This window comes from Glandiceps talaboti, chromosome 6 (genome assembly GCF_964340395.1).
Source record: "Glandiceps talaboti chromosome 6, keGlaTala1.1, whole genome shotgun sequence".
Lineage (NCBI taxonomy): Eukaryota > Metazoa > Hemichordata > Enteropneusta > Spengelidae > Glandiceps > Glandiceps talaboti.
In genome coordinates, this window is record NC_135554.1 from 17,995,502 (window position 1) to 18,014,505 (window position 19,004).

Genomic DNA, 19,004 nt, shown 5'->3' on the forward strand with positions numbered 1-19,004 from the left:
CGCGAACACATCAAGCGTGTTCAGAAAACAAAAGGCCAATCCACTGTTAAAAAAGCTGCGAAAGTGACTGGCAATGTTATATGTGGCACGTTGCTTGCTCCAGTATATGTAGCAGCTGGGCTTGTCGGTGGTCCTATCGCTCTCGCGATGGAGGCCGCCGATTCCGCCGACAACATTGTGGAGAAAGTTGTTCTTGGAACAGTTGGTGCGGCTGGTGGTCTGGTATTTGGACCGTTGGCTGGCTTGGCGTTTTCTTACATGGATTCGTTTGGTGTCATTCCTGATCAAGAGAGGGTAAGGGAATATGAGGAGATAGCCAAGACGATAGATGAAGATGATTTGAGTATCGAAGGAAGTGATGATGAATGGCAAATTGTCAGTTGACATTCACGCAGCAGAGACAACACACATACTCTGTGTGGCACCTTCCCAACAAAATCGCATTTAGAGTGTACTAATTGTATATATTGTCTAGAATAGACTGTGACAGTTTCACATTATCAGCCACCACAACTTTTAAAAGCGCGAGAGCGCACCCTATCGGTTTTCTACATTCCTTCAAGTTTACTACCTTGGGGTGTGGGGAGTTTGGAGCCATTTTGGTTCTACTCATACAAAAAAAAACTATTTTCCTTTTAATGGGTCTGTTTTGTACCCCTAAATACAAATACATTTGTAACTCTAAAAAAAATGTCAAATTAATAAATGGAAGAATTTTCGCCATAGTAAATGCATGGTACTATAATGTCAATAAAAGAGCTATTTTCCTCACACTGGCTTTGTACTCATAGCACTAAATACTAGTGCATACTGATTTGAAATTGATTATGCTGTCTACAACAATTTTCAATTTTGGCCAATTTAGTTAGAAGGGAGGGTGGTGGGGAGTTTGAGGCCTAACTGAAAGAATGTAGTTTATTATCCTACATTGAACTATTGATATCACCTCTAAAGTCTGTATATTGTATTGAATATCTATCCGGTTTCTGATTTTTACTTTCACTTTCCTCCACGTGCTTGTCATCACTTAGAATTTATATTTTTAACCGTGTTTCTTTTTTACTGCAGTTAGTTTTGATATTGTATACATCACTTCAGGTTTATCGCTCTATTACAAACATTTCATCACTACCAATTGGTGTTTTATTCTTTTTTTAGACTCTTGTCTTCGGTGGAGGTTTGAAATGTAATATTTAAATTCAATCAAGTGGGAGCCAAACCTTGTTTTTTTTTTATCATATCAAACTGCGACAACTGTCAACAGGGCATAATCTAACAAATAAAAGATGTCAATAGGCTACCGCCTTTCTCTTGGCAACACTTTGCTGTCAACTTACTCTTTATCATGTTGGAACTGTTCATATATTTTCCATGATCTTTTTCTTGACGTTTGTAACATATTATGCAAACCTATGAGTCAGTCTATATACTTTGTGGATATGTATATTAAATTGTGGATATTGCGTTAAAGACATGCATTTTGCAGTGTTTGCACTTTAAGTAATTATTTTGTAGAAGGCTTTTACTAAATAATATGGTGTAATGTTAATTATAGTGATATCAAAATTGTCTGCAATCACTGAATATAATAGTATTCACCACTGGTGGCGTACCAATTATCCCCCCTTTCGATTCCATCCCTACCAAACATGCCAATATATGCACATACATACATACATACATACATACATACATACATACATACATACATACATACATACATACATACCTGCACGTATTCAAAATATTTATCATAAATACGAAAACTAGCAGCCGGTGACTGTTAGTGTTTACATCACGTGATTTGAAGCCTTTTTAATTATGCTGAATCAGAATCAGATGACGACAGCGGAACACTTACTTCGGTGTGGACATTGAAACCGCATACATGGGGGACAAGTGATGGTTATCACTGTTTATAACATAGTATGCTACCACGCACGTTGCACCTGTACCGATAGAGATATATTGCGGACAGCGTGCACTTTGACGGGTTAAAGTACAAACCGATAGACTAACCCTGTTCCAACCTTACTGTTTGTGTCTCATAAAAACTGGGCTACCTGCCTTTCATAACCGAACTTCTGCACGTAAAATGCGTCATACCACGTAACATGTGACCAGTTTGTGTTTTCATTTTATTAGGTAAGTAATACGTTTTGTTTGTCCTGTCACCTAAAATCGCTATTTATTCTTAAAATGAGGAAATTCTGCTTTCACTTTCGACGGCTCATGTTATCTAAATGTTCCCTGTTTATGCCAGTACAATTTATATTATCGCATCGGTGTGTGTGTACCCTCCTTCTGCAGGATACAATGAGTTTTGGGTATTTTTACGTCATGAGAAATAAAATGACAAATGTTTTAGGCGGAACTTTGATAAAGAACATTGTTAAAAATGTAAATAAAACATAGTAAATATGAGTTATTATATATTCAATATTTTAAACAAGGTCATATTTGTGAATACTGAAACCAATATGTCAGTATTTACATAACAAAGGATTATGTTTTTATGTTCGCACAGATGGGCCTTGGCTGTGTTCGGTTCACACTGTACAAACGTTTTACCATCATCTAGTAGTCGGCAGACCGCCTGTTAAACGAACAATTGAATATAAATAGAATGGCATTGTATATCCATATATTCAGACATACGTTAAATATGAAAACAATAGTGTATCGATATCCAGTTCAACTATTACATATCTTTGGGTCAAAACACTCTGACATCGGCAAAGAGTGAAACCGGGAAAATGTAAAGCCATAACGTCTGTATTGTGAGCTACCTTGGCCAGTATAAAACGAACTAAAATGTCAGTTGAAGATTTCCTAACATGCCATTTTTACTGGGTGGTAAATGTTCAGCGTTACCCTAAGTCTTGGAGTGAAATTTTCGCACTATTTCATTTCATTTCATTCCCTATACATCTCATTCAGTTTTAACAATCTACAGGTAAATACCCAATCTGTAATATAATATAATATACAACAAAATAATAGAAATGTTCGTTTTCGTATAGCGCTTCCCATCACTGTGCTCAAAGCCGTACCCTTGGTACGGACCTATAATGGAACGATGGTCAATATACTTCCTCAACTTAACTCCCCGGGAACATACAAATCCATGCAGCCTCTATTAGCACACATTCGCATTGTAACCATTTTCCTATGAGCTTCCTAATTATACAGCTGGGTTGACTGGGGCGTAACTTTCATTCAGCAACAAATGCCAGCAACGGGGCTCGAACCTGCAAACTACAGATTCCAAGCCGGGTACTCTAACCATTCAAACATCATAATTCCATTCATCAATGGCTTGACTATGGCTGGCGTGCGGAACTTTAGTACTGAGAAGTACAACTGCCACAAACAATTAGAATGGTAAATGAGTTAACTAAATTACCTATAAGGAAGATACGTTAACAGCTAAAAATGATACATTGGGTGAGGGGTGGGTATAATTGTCAATAATGAGTCAATAATGAGTCAATTCGGTTCATTACTATCGGTCTGGCAGAGTATACATACACATTGATCAAGTGTTGGTCAAATGACAAACGAAAGCACTAAACATCAAAGTAAATATGCAAAGAGTGTGGTCGCATTAGAGATTATAGCGATATTTTGTACCTAAAATTCATGGAACGGATTTACAAATTCACCATTTGTGAAATTAGGATTTGTGACAGAACCGTCGAACATTGTTTATCATCGCCAGTGAGAATCGTTCGCCTCAACCATAGACGTTGATGAGTCCCTCTCCAACGTTTATGGTCTCAACCAACTCTGTATTATTTCAATTTTTCCTTTCCTAAATGTGACCTGTATCTTATGTTATCGGACGATGGAAATTCAAACAAAAGTAATGTTTTTATGATAGAAGGCTTTCCCATGTTCTGCTGGTTGCAAATACTTAGAATAAAGTGTTGTAGAGCAACAATTTCTTTCGTTATTTAAAAAATGGCGAAAGTTTAAAATTGTGGCTGCTTAAACGTATGTTAGCTGTTGTTGTTGTTGTTGTTGTTGTTATTGTTATTGTTATGTTGTTGTTGTTGTTGATGATGATGGTGTTGTTGTTGTTGTTGTTGTTGTTGTTGTTGGTTAACATCCGTCAATACATCTGAGTCAGTAGAGATATGCCCATTTCCAAATGCCATATTTGACATCATTATGACACGCCTATTAAATTCAAGGGACGCTTTGCAAAATTAGGTTTTCATAAACATTTAGGCTGAAAACGTCCCATTTCATGTTTCCTGATCACCTCACCCCCCACCCCACCCCCACCCCCGCGCGGCAACACGTATCAATGCTAGTGCATCGTCGGTTGAATTTAACATAAATTAGCACAGCTTACCGGAGTTGCATGTTTCAGTTACCTTACATTACTTCCTCTCAAAAACAAACTACACTGTACATGTAGCACCAAAGTTTCATCGTAAATTGTGTAATTATTCAACCAGTTCACAGTGGATATGTATGTATGTATGTATGTATGTATGTATGTATGTATGTATGTGTGTGTGTGTGTATGTATGTATGTATGTATGTATATGTATGTATGTATATGTATGTATGTATGTATGCGTGCTATATATAGTGGCTTTAAGATTACATAGCTGGGATCTACACAATCCACACCGTGTGATGATGAGTACTCATATACAGCTTTGTAATGATAAAAACTAATTCTTTTGTAGGAATTGGATGAATTAAAGTTATCTACCAAAAATGGCTGCATATGCAGTGAGAGATGGGCTGGTGCCCGAGATCGATACGGAGTGCCTTGAAGATGAGTCGTTGATGACACAATATGCTTACTATCATACTCTGAAGACCACATCAGATGACAGTAACAGTATGTTATCAGAAACGGACTCACAACAATCCTGGAACGATTTGTCACTAGACGAAGATGATGCGTTAGGTCTCTTCATTGATGACACGTTGGAAGACACATGCTATAGTAGTGGGAACGAAACTGAAAATATAGAAAATACACGAAGTTTCTGCGAACCCCGGAGGCAAATTACCAAACGGAATGTGTCTTCTCCCTGTGAATATAGCACAGCCGACAATACATCAGATGAAAGTTCGAATAACGAATACGCCAATGAAACCTACTCCACAGGAATAGGTACATTCACAAGAGCTGCTGTAGTCACCGGAAGAGTTATTCGTGGTACTTTGCTAGCCCCGGTTTATGCAGTCTTTGGAATAATATGTGGACCTGTTCTCTTGGCCAAAGAAGGTGCTGAATCAGCGAGCAACATCCCAAATAAAATTTTGGCTGGCACAATGGGCGCTGCAAATGGTTTAGTCTTAGGTCCAATTGCTGGAGTTGCTGCCTCTTTTATGGACTCCTTCGGGATCTCGGAACCTGAAAACGAAAGAATTCAAGAGTACATGATGCTTGCACGAACATCAGAAAGTGAACTCACCATAGAGGACAGTGATGATGACTGGCAAATTGTAAAAATGTAGGTTATATTATGAGATAGACTACATTGACCAAAATCACAAATTTATTTACAGTATAACTTTCGAAACCCACGAGGCTGTTTTTTTCACTGAGGGAGATAAGATCACATGTACTATGACAGTGGGGACCAGTTTCAACTGCTGGTCTAAATAGTACACTTAACTTTTGGTTTAACTATTTCGTTTCTGTTCAAGATTATATATAAGTATATCTGGCATGGGGCTTTGTATTTACCGTCAATAATGTGCCGATTTCCCACAAAAATATTGTGAACAAAGTTGATGTCTTCCTGTAACTTTTTGTCGGGTGTCGATGTTATGCCTAACTGTACTCCAAGACAAAATGTTAAATTAAGACTTCGGAGAACAATAATCTTCGTTTTATGTAAAACCAGCACGGATTGGGTTCAGACATGGAGAGAAATTATTTCTATTTTACTGAATGTATCTTTTCACGGAAATAAATTTTAGTAACATTTACAAATGGAATGGACGTCAATTGTTATTATTGAACAGTGGTATATGAATCTAATTACCCTTGTTAACATGATGCCAGGGTAAAATATCACTTGGCTGCTTAATGTCACGGAAAGACATGCTGAATTGAGATGAGGAGGTATTCAAACATATACCTCACGTATTAAGCCGAGTTGAATGCGTTCGAACAAAAATACATGTAAGAGATTTATGCCCTGGTTGTGTTACTCCAAGACCAAACACGTCATCTTAGACTTAGATCTTATTGTCCTTTTAAGATGATGTCAGTTTCCGCATCCACTATTTCTGGCAAGACTTCACAATTTTCGCGATTTTAGTATTTTCTTTTTGAACATGTAAAACAATGTTTAGGGTCGGCAGTGAGAAACTAGGTGGGGGTTGGGTAACAGGAACCAAACATTTTTTTATTAGGCCTTGTTCTCCATATTTTTCTTTATTCAGGCGGAAAATTGGACATCAGTCACCACTCGTTTTCAAATCCTGGTACTCATTTTTTCTTGTCTCAACGACGAAAAATACTGGGATTAATATTGAAAATACAGTGTAGAGTGGTCGTTCTTTTTTCTGTATTTTTTTTTTTTTAGCTTTTCATTTAGTTTAAGTAGGGGGATGAGAACATGCCAATTGTGTGGAGAAGCTGGGAAAGGGGATACGTTATTAGAAATCCAATAAAAAGAAGATAGGGAGAAGGAAAAGGAGAGGCAGAGAAACATGAAGATGTTGCGTTTTTTTACGAATCTAAATTTTCGACCTACCCATATAGTTGCCATGAATTAGTAATGAGGAACAAAAAAAGATAGGGCCACCTTAATGGAGTGAAACACAAAGTCTTTCAAGAGTGGAAAGGCAAATCACTTGTTTTGTGTAAACACAAGACAGTCCTGGCCAATAACAGTTTGGATAGCTTTGTAAACATCATCCGATAGCCTGTGTAGAAAAATAACTAAATATAGAATTGCCTTTGTTGAAAAATACTCGCCGGGAAAAACCTGCACTGGAACGCATGCGTACTTTTAGTCAGGTGATGTTTATACCATTCTGAAAGCTATTGAAGGTATGCGCAAGGTGTGTGCAAATTGGTTGGTTATCTCCTCGGCGCAATATTCTCTTTCGTAGGCTAAAATACAAATGAAGTTACAAGTTCGCTTCAACTCCAGAAGTGGCAAAAATGCCTGTATTTGTCTGTGCTGAGAAGTAAGATATGTTACAAATGACATGAAATGTTGACGAATACATCATTTCTGGTACCTTACTTCCCTGTTTTCACTGAACCCGTGGTATCAGCCCATGAAATAAATTACAATGAAAGTTAAAGTGCCTAGCCTGCCACCAGAGCTCTGCCTGCCACCTCAGGCGACCAATACATATGGCAGCTATAAAGTAGCCAGGTAGTCTTCACACATTCCTGATTTTTGTGGAGCGTGCATAGTCTACACGTCCAAAAATATTTAGGAATCGATCGACATTTTTGTCCGTCTCTCAACCTTCACTGTAAGTATTTTTACTCGTCCTTGAAGTGTTTTGAGTTCGATTTTTATATTCTTCACAATGACATACACTTTGTTATCGATGAATCTCCAATTGACAATTGTGAATGTTTTTCCCCGAATAATAACGTGTACGGTTTACGCTGGAAAGGGATAAGCAAATTCGGTAATAACTGTCGGAAAGATTGACATTCTGTATTGTCGCATATACCCTTTGAGAGAACAGACCGCCGTCCGTCTGTCTGTCTGTCTGTCTGCGAATATAAACTTATTGACACCAGACTCACTGACACTGGTTCTTTATTGTTCAGGCCTGTCATTTTACATGTATTACGGACGAAAAGACAATGTACTTTTCGTCCTTCAAGTGAATATATTGGTTCGATGAAAATATTACAGATTTTCTATATTTCCCACAATTCTTCTTTTTCTAGTTTGTCACCGTCTCTTCGGATATATTTCGTAGATAAAGTGGCCTAGACAATTTATTCGAAATGATCCTATGCGGAGCATGCTCATCTGCACCGTTTACAGCACGATCTATCGACTTTTCCGATGCTGGAGAAAGGTCCAGAATCAGGGAAACCTTCAGAGATTTGATCGAAATCGTTCATCCCGTTGACTTTGAGGTGTTTGTCGAATCAGAGGGTCCCAAGAGCCACTTCAAAGTTTACCTGTTCAGTCCAGCATGTGGAAAACATTTCATGATAGATATACGGTTTGTATTGCCCCAGAATGGGACAGAGAGAGGTCGACGGGTCGTCGCACCAAATTGCCATATCGTATCTGACGCTGAACAAAGGCGTGAACTCACAAGAATGGGGACAGTGAGAGAAACTGGCAGAGAGTTATATCACAATGTCATTGAAGTCATGACGGATTTCGGACAGTACCATGCATGGTTCAATAACTGTCGGACATTTGGATTCAGGTACTTGTTGGCCATTGAAATACCCCAGTATAATATCAACCAAGTTTGGAAAGATGGTGATCGTTGTCGCGAATTCTTTGGTTATGTCTATTATGAACTGAAGCGGCACCTACCATGTTTACTTGGAATACCCCATGCACGAGACCCCGGCCCATCGATACAATTTGATGACACAATGACATACTTTAACGATAATAGTGGATAAAGTCAGTCTGGACTATCGACCTCATCTACAGTCATGGCGTTGGCAACGACGCTTGTTAACGAACTGAGTGATGTCATGAATTTTTATTCCGAACAATAATTTGTATGATGGAAAAGGATAGCAAATTCGGTAATTACTCTCGGAAAGATTGACATTCTGTATTGTCGCATACCCTTTGAGAGAACAGACTGTCCATCTGTCTGCGTATATAAACTTGTTGACACAGATAGACTCACTGACACTGCTCCTGGTTCTTTATCGTTCAGGCCTGTCATCTTACATGTATTAGGGACGAAAAGACAATGTACTTTTCGTTCTTCAAATGGACATAATTAAAACGTGTTTTTGGTTAGGGGCGATCAATAGTTCAATGTAGGATACCCCCCCCCCCTTAATAAATGCTTATAGTTAGGCCTCAGACCCAACCCTACCCCTTCTAACCAAATTGGCTGAAATTGGAAATTGTTTCCGGACATCACAATCAATTTCAAATCAGTATGTTGTAGTACGTAGTGGTATACAAATACAAAGCCAGTATGTAGTGATAAAAAAATGCCATGGCGCATTTACTTCAGCGAAATTTCTGTTAATTCTCAACTTTACATTTTTAAAGAAATATTTGCATTGTTTAGGGGTACTGGGTACAACACGTAACTTTTGTAGGATGAGAACTATGGCTCAAAACACCCCATCCAAAAGTAAAAGAAATTAGTTTTTTATCCAACATTGAGCTATTGATCACGCCCCTTACATGTATGATTTGTTTACATCAATGTGTTATGACATACCAGGAATATAAGCATGTTCGGGGGGGGGGTTTACACCTTTTTACATAACTTTTGTATTAAAAAATGGTCCTACTAAAGGATATAGGCTATTATAGGCAGCGATCGGGTAGTGCGTTGTACTTCGTGTACAGATAAAATAGACAATGCTTAATTGTTAAGGCAAGGGCCTAGAACGAATTGATAGGACACAGTAGAAAATAAAAATAATAAAAAATAAAAATAGACTGGATTTTATTTAGTTATTGCAGCTAAAATAGAATATTACTCTTGTGGAAAAACCCACATGCCCAAAACTACGCATGCGCCTATGTAGGCGGGCACATGGCTGCTCCTTTCACGTTTTATTTACCTCTTTTTCCATCTTTTTGTGCCATTTGTTTTGTTCCGAGGGAAGGCGGCGATCACTCTGAACAAAAATAAACAACACAAAACGATGAAAACAGAGGTAAATAAAACATTTAGCCGCTTTCACCACATCGGATTTTAATCAGATTGGTATTGCCTCAATCTGATCTAGGAGGCCATCACGATAAACACGTAAACATGTACCACGAAGGGCCGAAGGTTAATTCAGGCAAAATGCAGAAGGAAAATAGCAATGAACGATTAGCCGACATCTACATCGGATTTTAATCAGATTGGTATTGCCTCAGAATGGGACAGAGAGAGCTCGAGAGGTCGACGGGTCGTCGCACCAAATTGCCATATCGTATCCAACGCTGAACAAAGGCGTGAACTCACAAGAATGGGGACAGTGAGAGAGACTGGCAGAGAGTTATATCACAATGTCATTGAAGTCATGACGGATTTCGGGCAGTACCATGCATGGTTCAATAACTGTCGGACATTTGGATTCAGGTACTTGTTGGCCATTGAAATACAACAGTGTGAAATCACCCAAGTCTGGGGAGATGTTGATTGTTGTCGCGAACTGTTTGGTTACTTCTATTATGAAATGAAGTGGTGCCTACTTGGCATACCCCATTGTACGTGACCGCTTTCGTCCACGCATGATACCATTCAGAAGGATGAGATAATTTAACGATATTATCGTTAAATTAAACTGCGTATCAGACTGATGATGGACGGTGCTCGAAAGAAAACACTGCCTCCTCTACGTCCGTTGGACAGACCTATTTCTCGTTATTTAACGTTGCAAGTTGCACAATGACATTATACAGTGGTTGCAAGGCAAGACTCATTATCTTGGATGGGATTATAACTGCAAATCGGGATTATAACTGCAAATCACTGGGCGATAAGATAAATTTGTAAATGTGACTAGTGATGCCCTGATGGATGATTGATCCGCATCGTATAAAACTTGCCATACAACAGTGCCAACTTCCAGAGTTGTATGACATCTTCCGAGAGCATGTAAAGTGTCAAAAATGTGTATTTACTAATTTGCCAAAAAAAAAAAAATTAGGAAAAAAAAAAAAAAACGCGCGTCGTCGCACCACTTTAGAAAGTTTACCCTGACCAGAACCAGATTTTTATTTTTTTTTGGCCTAACAATCGTATAAGCCACGACGTAGCTTGTTAAATTTACTACACTGTATCGTTAGCTGGTCGTACCTCCTAGCCATCGCATCATCAATGTATTATAATAATCCCAATAAACTAGAGAAAATACAGGCAAAACTTACCTCTAAGCAAGAAACCTGGTGGTTTTACCACGATGATTAACACACACACACACACACACCATGACGACGCAGTTTGTTCCTCCACACCCACCGTCTCGTGCTTCCCTCGTATTCATTATCTGAGTTCAGTTTCTTTGACACTGCGTTCTCTATTACTGTTTCAGTTTCCCTGAATATCACGTTTAAATATGACTGGATGTGGGGAATGTTCCACTGGACCATTCTCAGCAGCTGCCATGAGTATGGGTCGGAATGTCCAGGAAAGAATCAGACGATCTTTCCAGCAGCTCATCGACAGTATCATAGACAGACGTACCGAGTTTAGGGTGTATTTTGGTCCCATGGGTACTTACTGTAAAAGTCATCATAGAATATACGTAAGGGTGGAAGACTCTAACAGGTTTTATGGTATTCAACTGAATTTCGTGGCTGTCAATCCTGGCGAGCAATGTGTCATTCCCGAATGCTTCGTATCAACTGATCCCGGTCTTCACCGAGAAATTACCGAGGTTGGGACCTTCCAAGGAACTGGGGAGGATCTGTATGACAAAGTCATTTTTGTCATGAGATCATTTGGAAGATATAACAGGCTTTTCAATAACTCTTTGGACTTTGCTCAGAGATACGTTCGTAGTCTTGGAATTTATGAAAGTATTCCTTCCACATCTGGAAGAGTTTGGCTTTGGTTTAAGGATATGGGAAGAAAACTGTTCGGGCATAACTACCCTGAAGAAGAAACACCGATGTAAGAATAACGTTAGCTATTGTTTTGCAAAGCGAGGTTTATGGCACAGACCAATATTTCAGTATAATTTAGTATTTCGGCAATTTAGTCCCCGTGTATAAAAATATATCAAATCCACTTCTAAAATTGAGCTACCCGACAAATAGTTTTAACGTGGCTATATAGTCGGTTGACGGAAGAGAAAACGGGACCTGGGCATGACTTTAGTGCTTATGATTTCTCCAAGCTCCTACGCATCGATATCCTCCCTTGGAAAGTTGGACTGGAAGTTGTGGAGGTCGACTTTTTATGGTAGCGCTGCGACTTAGGGCTTATGGTATTCTGGGAAACGAAACGAAACGAAACAAGGCAACTGTGACTGAAAAAAAAAATGTTAGGGAATATGTACAACCCATAACACCAAAATAAAGCATTTTCTTTCTTTTTTTCTTTTCTTTTCTTTTTTATATGAGCTGGTACTCGAAATAAAATCTATTGTATTGTATTGTATTGTAAATTGTAAATTGTATGTACCACAATCGTTTATAGCATCATATCAAGTGTAAAAGTATACTGTTTCATTTGGTAATTGAGCACATTAGAAAGGCAAAATTCTAGGCTTTTAAATAAACCAATTGAAACAGTATACTTTTACACTTGATATTATTTCTAGTGACTGCTAAAGTGGATTAGCTGACATTCACTTTAAGTTAATTACCATAAACAGTCCAAAGACTTCATCTTTTGTATCCAATCATATAGACTACACTGTGAATTCATTGAGTAATAATATAAACTATGTAAAGTACACATATCTCTTACAGTAAAGGCTAGACTTTCTCAAGTCTACGGGCTAATTTCAATCTTTATTTAAATAAATATTTGACAAACAAATCTGTTCTTTTTATATATTTTGTGTGAAAAGTGATTGCAATATAGTGGTGAGATCGCGTATATATGGGACTACCATAACTGGGGGGGGGGGGGGGGGGTTGACAACATTTCCCAAGGGACTGGTGCCAATCTAAATAAAGGCCAGAAGAGAAAGATCTAGTTTGAGACTGGGACTGGTACCAGAAGGAACAGAGTTGAGATCTCTGGGAAGTAAACGGCGAACCATACATCTCGGTCTGTCGATCTGGGAAGTAAACGGCGAACCACACATCTCGGTCTGTTCAGCTATTCCTTGGTGCTCGTGTGTTCTCGGAACGATGTCTGCAACGACTTTTGAGTATACAGTACAGTTGACAATGTGTGGACGTTTGGGGGAGGGAGAGAGAGAGAGAGAGAGAGAGAGAGAGAGAGAGAGAGAGAGAGAGAGAGAGAGAGAGAGAGAGAGAGAGAGAGAGAGAGAGAGAGAGAGAGAGAGAGAGAGAGACTGTCCCACCTTGCACCACCATGAAACGAAAAGAACGTTCATCGTACCTCAGAACAAGCTGTGCACGTGTTCTTACGATCAGTGAAAATGTATAAATTCATCACTGACAGAATCTTGTTATCTGTCCCTAATAAAACGTATAATCTTGGGTAAGGGGCCTTCAATAATAAGAAGGGGTTGACCCTCTCCCAGTTAAAATATTTCAACCGCATTGTTCAAATGCTGTAAGGGAGCCTGGTTCACTATTTACAGGGGGCCGGAGGATATCACATATGGTCGACCCTCCCCATTCGAACATTAGATGGTCACACTCCTGATATTGCCGGGGCTGAAGCTAGTGAGGTCAACATCTCCACAACATTATCCGTAATGTCTTGCCCAACTTTTCCCGTATTGTTCCTGTGAGACCCACTTATGACAAGTATTTTCTGTCTCATTTTCGATATAGGTGATATGCTTTTCTACATAAGAGCTTACTCGTCATCGAAGTAGGGTTCAATCAAGTTCTAGTGGTCGTGGATATGCTATGGGTGCCTGCGGATCATGTTCGAATGGTCCATTCACGGCGAAGCCGATGGAATTTTCGTATACATTCCTAAAAAGGATAAAGGAAACATTTACAGAGTTGATCGCTATTCGAGGACAAAGAGACTTCAAAGTATACGTGGAATCTGCAAATTGTAAAAGCCATTTTAAGGTATATCTTTACCCAGAGACGCCGGGTATGGTACATTCTTTGTCATAGACATTCGCTTTGTCCCTTCTGAAATAAGCAATGGAACATGCATCGCACCAAATTGTTTGATACTCACCGACAGCCAACAAAATCGTACGAGTAAGCTGAAGGATATGGGCCACGTGACAGCAACAAGAAAATGTTTGTATACACAGGTTCTGGATGTGATGCTTTCGTTTGGAAGCTATCACAAGTTGTTTAATAATTGTCGAATGTTTTGCGTTGAATACTTGAAGGCCATTGGCATACCACTGGAAAACATCGAGCAAGTGTGGCGACCTACTGACGCGTTCCTAAAGGTTGTTGGAGACATATAACGGAACTCGCAAATAATGAAGAAGAGGACTAAACTCTCATACTATATCAGACCACTAACGAAGACTTGCATTGACACCCATTCATCACGGACAAGGAAGTTTTCTTAACACCCCCCCCCCCCCACACACACACACTTTTCTGTGCATTCCGATTGACGTCGACTTGCAATTGGGTATCATATCGCCATTCTCGCAAACCAGAGTTATTATTTCTACCACGACATTACCAGTGAGGTTCATTTAGAACGTTGCCGTAAAACAGACCGTGGTCTGTGACGGTGTATATCGCCCTCTTGAGGACAAATATAAAACATTTGCCGGTGATTTTCAGTTATGAGTAGTCCACGCTCTAAGGCCAAATAAAAAAAAAACCGCGTGTTTTCGATAACCCGACCCGGCGAACGACCCTAGTTTAAGCCTCCGACCCTAAACATTTTTAAAGTTTAAAACACAAAGATAAGAAACGTCGTGTCCTTGATGCGCATCTTTTCTCTCCCTAGCGATGTATGCAAATATTTCATCAAACTATTACAGAAGGAGTAGTCTGACCAACATTTTGTTAGTTTTCGGGCCCGAAGCAATATTATTTTAAAATAAAACAATGAAAAAGATAAAATAAAATAAAATCCCAACCTACATATCCTATTTTCTGAGGTCATGTTATCGGAAACACACATTCAATTATTTTTTTTTCGCTTAAAACTAGCATGGTATATTGGCTGAGCAACATGATGTGTCTTACAGTCTAATAGCTTATGGATATCAACGATCATTTTTGTGAGCATTGACTCTATAGTCTTTCCCCCCCCCCCCTTGTGAATGTAAAAGCCAAATAAAAAATGTGTTGCGATAACCCGACCGACCCCGGTATAATTTAAGTCGCGACCGTAAACATATTTTACATGCAAAAAGGTACAATTTTATTAAGATTTACTTTTATTTCACTGTAGATTTTCTTGCCAAAATATCTTTGGTTACTATTTATTAATCACATTCCAAAGAGAAACTCTTTCATTTCAGCCTATAACATCACAGTCCGCATATAGTGTTTGTTTACTTCTGAATACTTGACTTCATTTACTTCTTTTACACCTCATCAACTGTAATAATAATAATGGTTTCTTATATAGCGCTTTCCCACTCCTTTACAATTATTACCCCTGGCCTGGATCAGAATGGCACAACGGCCCTTTAGCATACAATCCATTACAGCCATTTAAGCTTCACATTGCCACCTACATCCTACCAGGGCTCGAACCTGCAACCTGTAGATCCCAAGGCTGGCGCCGGCCACGCTAGCCATTCACCCATCATGACTCCATTGTGACCAATGAGCATCTTCTATTTTGGTCCAAGTAATTAAAAAAAAGTAAATTCAAATCAAATCCCGAACTACCTACCCTATTTTCTGAAGTCATGTTATCGGAAACACGTTTTAAAAAAAAAAATTGTATTACAATTTTTTTTTTGAAGTATAATTAATGCACCCATGCACATTTTCACCGGATTAATGATTAATGTGCCAACGTATTAAAATTAGATAGATTTTGCTTCAAAGTGGAGGCCTGTCGTATGAACAATTTCTCCCAATTTAATTGACAGAAATTGTTCATACGACAGTGTACAATTGAGTTCCTATCGACTCGACTGTATGTACGATATAAACAAAAGAACTAATAATTGAAAATGACCGTTGGTGGCGTACTGTCATTGACCTTCAGCATGACAGCACGACGGGCAACCTGGGCAACCTGGGCAACCTGCAATTTTATCTCAGATTTGAGAGCCAAAGGTAAGCTTTCAACAAATCCATAATGCATCTGTAATTATTGATGTTTGAATCGATCAAGGAAGCTAGAATTATTGGGATATGATGTCAGACACTTTAAATGACCTTTTCAACCGGGGGACAGTGACCCCTTCCCCTATGTTTATCGATGAGATTTCTTTTCATAACTTATTAAAGTAGTTTACCAAAATTATTTCACTAGTTGTCATACTTTATCATTCCTTATATTTTTATTGGCATAGAAATGTGGTGACACCTCTATTCATTATTTGTTGTGGTTCATTTAATTTTGTTACAATCGACCTACATTCCTTTATTCACGGCGACAAATTTCAACACAAATGCGATAGGTGTTGTCCCCCACGTCTACTCATAAGGTATTCATTTATCGTACCATAGCCATATGTTCTCGTCACAACCATTAACCACATATATGACAGTTAAGCCATCCTTGTTTAAAGCGGTTAAATTGGCTATGTAACAGATGTGTTTTGGGATCAGAACGCTATACAACTTACTCGCTGCAAGCGATACAACACGGTAGACTACTGATCAGTGCAGCTGACGTATCCGTCGACCAGAGTTTCCAGATCCGACCGGCTGCTAAAAGTGACACTCCTTCTTGTCTCTGTCTTTGATATTCCTTCAGGATTGACTTTAGCTTGCATATCGAAGTACTGGTATATGAGATCATGGAATTGTTATTGCTTCAGATTATCTTCATGGTTGCGATTTTCAGCGGTACTATTATATGTGGTTTACTACCAATGAAGGTAATATCACGCAAAGAAGACGACTCAAAGTCGCAATCGTGGAAGAAACGATCACAAAGGGTATTAGCCATCTGTAACTGTTTTTCAGGTGGAATTTTCCTAGGGACATGTTTTCTAACTGTTGTGCCAGCTGCTGGGGATAAACTTGAAGAAATTTTCAAAGAAAAGGGTATAGAAACCAATTATCCGGTTAATGAGTTTATAGTTATGTTTGGGTTCGTCTTTATTTTGTTCATTGAACAAACTGTGCTTACCTGTCAGGAATGCAAATACCGACCTGATGTTGATAGCTCTGATGAACCATACTTGGAACTTTTGGAGCGAGGCAGTGGTGATGATGAGGAAGAAATAGAGAGTAACCATGGCAACACACAAAGGAGGAAACTTATTCCTAAAACAGCCAATGGAGAGTTGAACCATGAACACCACTCTCATCATCATCATCATCATCATCACCATGACCACAGTGAATTTGGGCATAGCCATCTTCATCTCGACCATAACAGTTCCGGCACCATTCGTTCTGCAATACTGCTTCTTGCTTTGTCTTCGCATTCCCTCCTTGAAGGCATGGCATTCGGTCTACAGGAAAACACGGCACAGACTGTTAACCTATTCATCGGCATCATCGTCCATGAATGCCTCGCTTCCTTCGCATTTGGTGTAAGCTTGGTCGGTGCTAAACAATCAAACCGTATTGTGTTCTGTTATGTGCTACTCTTCTGCGTAATGATTCCAGTTGGTATGGTCGTAGGTATTTCAGTACAGACTTCTGAAAGTTTAACAGGGCAAATTGCATCAGCAGTTCTGCAGAGCTTTGCAGCTGGAACATTTATACATGTGACATTCTTTGAAATATTATCGCATGAATTTGAAAAGGACACTGACAGAATTATTAAAGTTTTGTTTCTAACTTTCGGAATAGGTGCAATGGCTGTGTTACAGTTCTTCGGATCTTGATTTATAAAAATTAATGTACATTTTATGATTTTGATTTGAATTTATTTTTCAAATTTATGATATGTTCTCCAAGCATTTACAATATTCATAACTCCTACTATACTGTATACAGAATTCATAATGAATAACACCAGTATTTATCTTTAATTGTCACACTCAAGTTATCTTTCTAATAACTTCATCAACTTATTGTGAGAGTAAAACAATAATACAAAAAAATGGCACATGGTAGTGTCAATTGTGTACTCATGAAAACAGTGTCCTGTAAACCAATTTGATGTACCAGACACAACAATTTCTTATGACCCACCAAAATCTGATGTAGTGGTTGGCTAATTATTCACTGGTAGCATCACCTTTGTTTTCTTGCTTGAATATTGTCAGTTGTATAATTATACATGTTCACATCTTTGGCACTGCCCCTAGGAATGAGGCAATCATTCTCAGAACAATTATATTATAAACAAATAAGACTAAATGAAGACAGAAATAAAGAAATCAAGTTATACTCACTCCATCAGATTTTATGATTAAAATCATGATGCCTCAAACAAAACCTTGCCTGGCTCAACTAAAACACTGCTACATTTATGATCAAAACAACTGAAGTGCTACATTGTGTTTGTGTAGCTCAATGAAAATCTTCCCAACAGTGCTACATTGTATCATCTGGCTCAAGAGGAATGTTACTAACATTGCTACATTTTGTCACTTGTTCCACAAATGTCTGTTGATAAGATAAAATGTAGCAATGTTAGTAACATTTTGCTTGAACCAGACAATCAGATGCAGCACTATTGTTAAGAATTCTGTTGAGCCAGACCATAAAATGTAACACTGTTACATAAGATTTTTTATTCGAAATGAAATATACATGTAGCAGTGTTACTAGTGAAATATTTGTCAAGCTTAGCCAAATGACATTTGTTTCAGGTTTTATGATTTTAATTGTAATCAGATTGGACCCACTATCAATTGGTGTTATCTTATTAAAATTTCAATAATTTGTCTTTGGTGACGTTACAAGAATGCTTACTTTCTGTGGTTTATACCCTCAATTAATATTATATCTTTTTCGTTAGCTACAGACACACTAACTGTTTCCAAACTACCACAACTAACAACTATATGTCTATAACCCATATTATCTCTCATTTTATTTCAGTCACTGTTTTCTTCATTTTCCAGTCATAAAGCACATTTCTTTGTGCAAACTGCAATCATAATTTTGTGTTAATGACAGTATCTGTAGCTTAGAATCAACACTGTTGAATTAATTTGACCA

General features: G+C 38.4%; 4 protein-coding genes across 6 annotated transcripts in view; all 4 read left to right on the top strand.

The window, feature by feature from the left end:
* The window catches only part of LOC144436772 (U6 snRNA-associated Sm-like protein LSm4), a 134,802-nt gene that overhangs the window by 73,157 nt on the left and 42,641 nt on the right, over window positions 1-19,004 (top strand). The window lies entirely within an intron of this gene.
* LOC144436704 (uncharacterized) lies at window positions 1,879-5,898 on the top strand. Its single transcript, XM_078125557.1, has 2 exons — window positions 1,879-2,145; window positions 4,704-5,898. Exon 2 carries the CDS (start codon window positions 4,735-4,737, stop codon window positions 5,485-5,487), a length of 753 nt encoding a protein of 250 aa, XP_077981683.1. The 5' UTR covers window positions 1,879-2,145; window positions 4,704-4,734; the 3' UTR covers window positions 5,488-5,898.
* Window positions 7,319-12,366, top strand: LOC144436548 (uncharacterized). 3 transcript variants are annotated; one of them, XM_078125366.1, is made up of 2 exons: window positions 7,319-7,473; window positions 11,207-12,366. In XM_078125366.1, exon 2 carries the CDS (start codon window positions 11,231-11,233, stop codon window positions 11,789-11,791), a length of 561 nt encoding a protein of 186 aa, XP_077981492.1. In that variant the 5' UTR covers window positions 7,319-7,473; window positions 11,207-11,230; the 3' UTR covers window positions 11,792-12,366. The 3 variants fall into 3 exon arrangements, with proteins under 3 accessions (XP_077981492.1, XP_077981491.1, XP_077981493.1); XM_078125365.1 differs by lacking the exon at window positions 11,207-12,366 and adding an exon at window positions 7,904-9,675; XM_078125367.1 differs by lacking the exon at window positions 7,319-7,473 and adding an exon at window positions 9,992-10,251.
* On the top strand, window positions 16,599-17,719 carry LOC144436434 (zinc transporter ZIP3-like). The gene has a single exon (XM_078125233.1). The coding sequence runs from the start codon at window positions 16,679-16,681 to the stop codon at window positions 17,717-17,719; it is 1,041 nt and encodes a 346-aa protein (XP_077981359.1). The 5' UTR covers window positions 16,599-16,678.

Bases quoted from the DNA above. Each gene is read 5' to 3' on its own strand.
- LOC144436704 (XM_078125557.1), top strand. From the start codon at position 4,735: ATGGCTGCATATGCAGTGAGAGATGGGCTGGTGCCCGAGATCGATACG.
- LOC144436548 (XM_078125365.1), top strand. From the start codon at position 7,964: ATGATCCTATGCGGAGCATGCTCATCTGCACCGTTTACAGCACGATCT.
- LOC144436434 (XM_078125233.1), top strand. From the start codon at position 16,679: ATGGAATTGTTATTGCTTCAGATTATCTTCATGGTTGCGATTTTCAGC.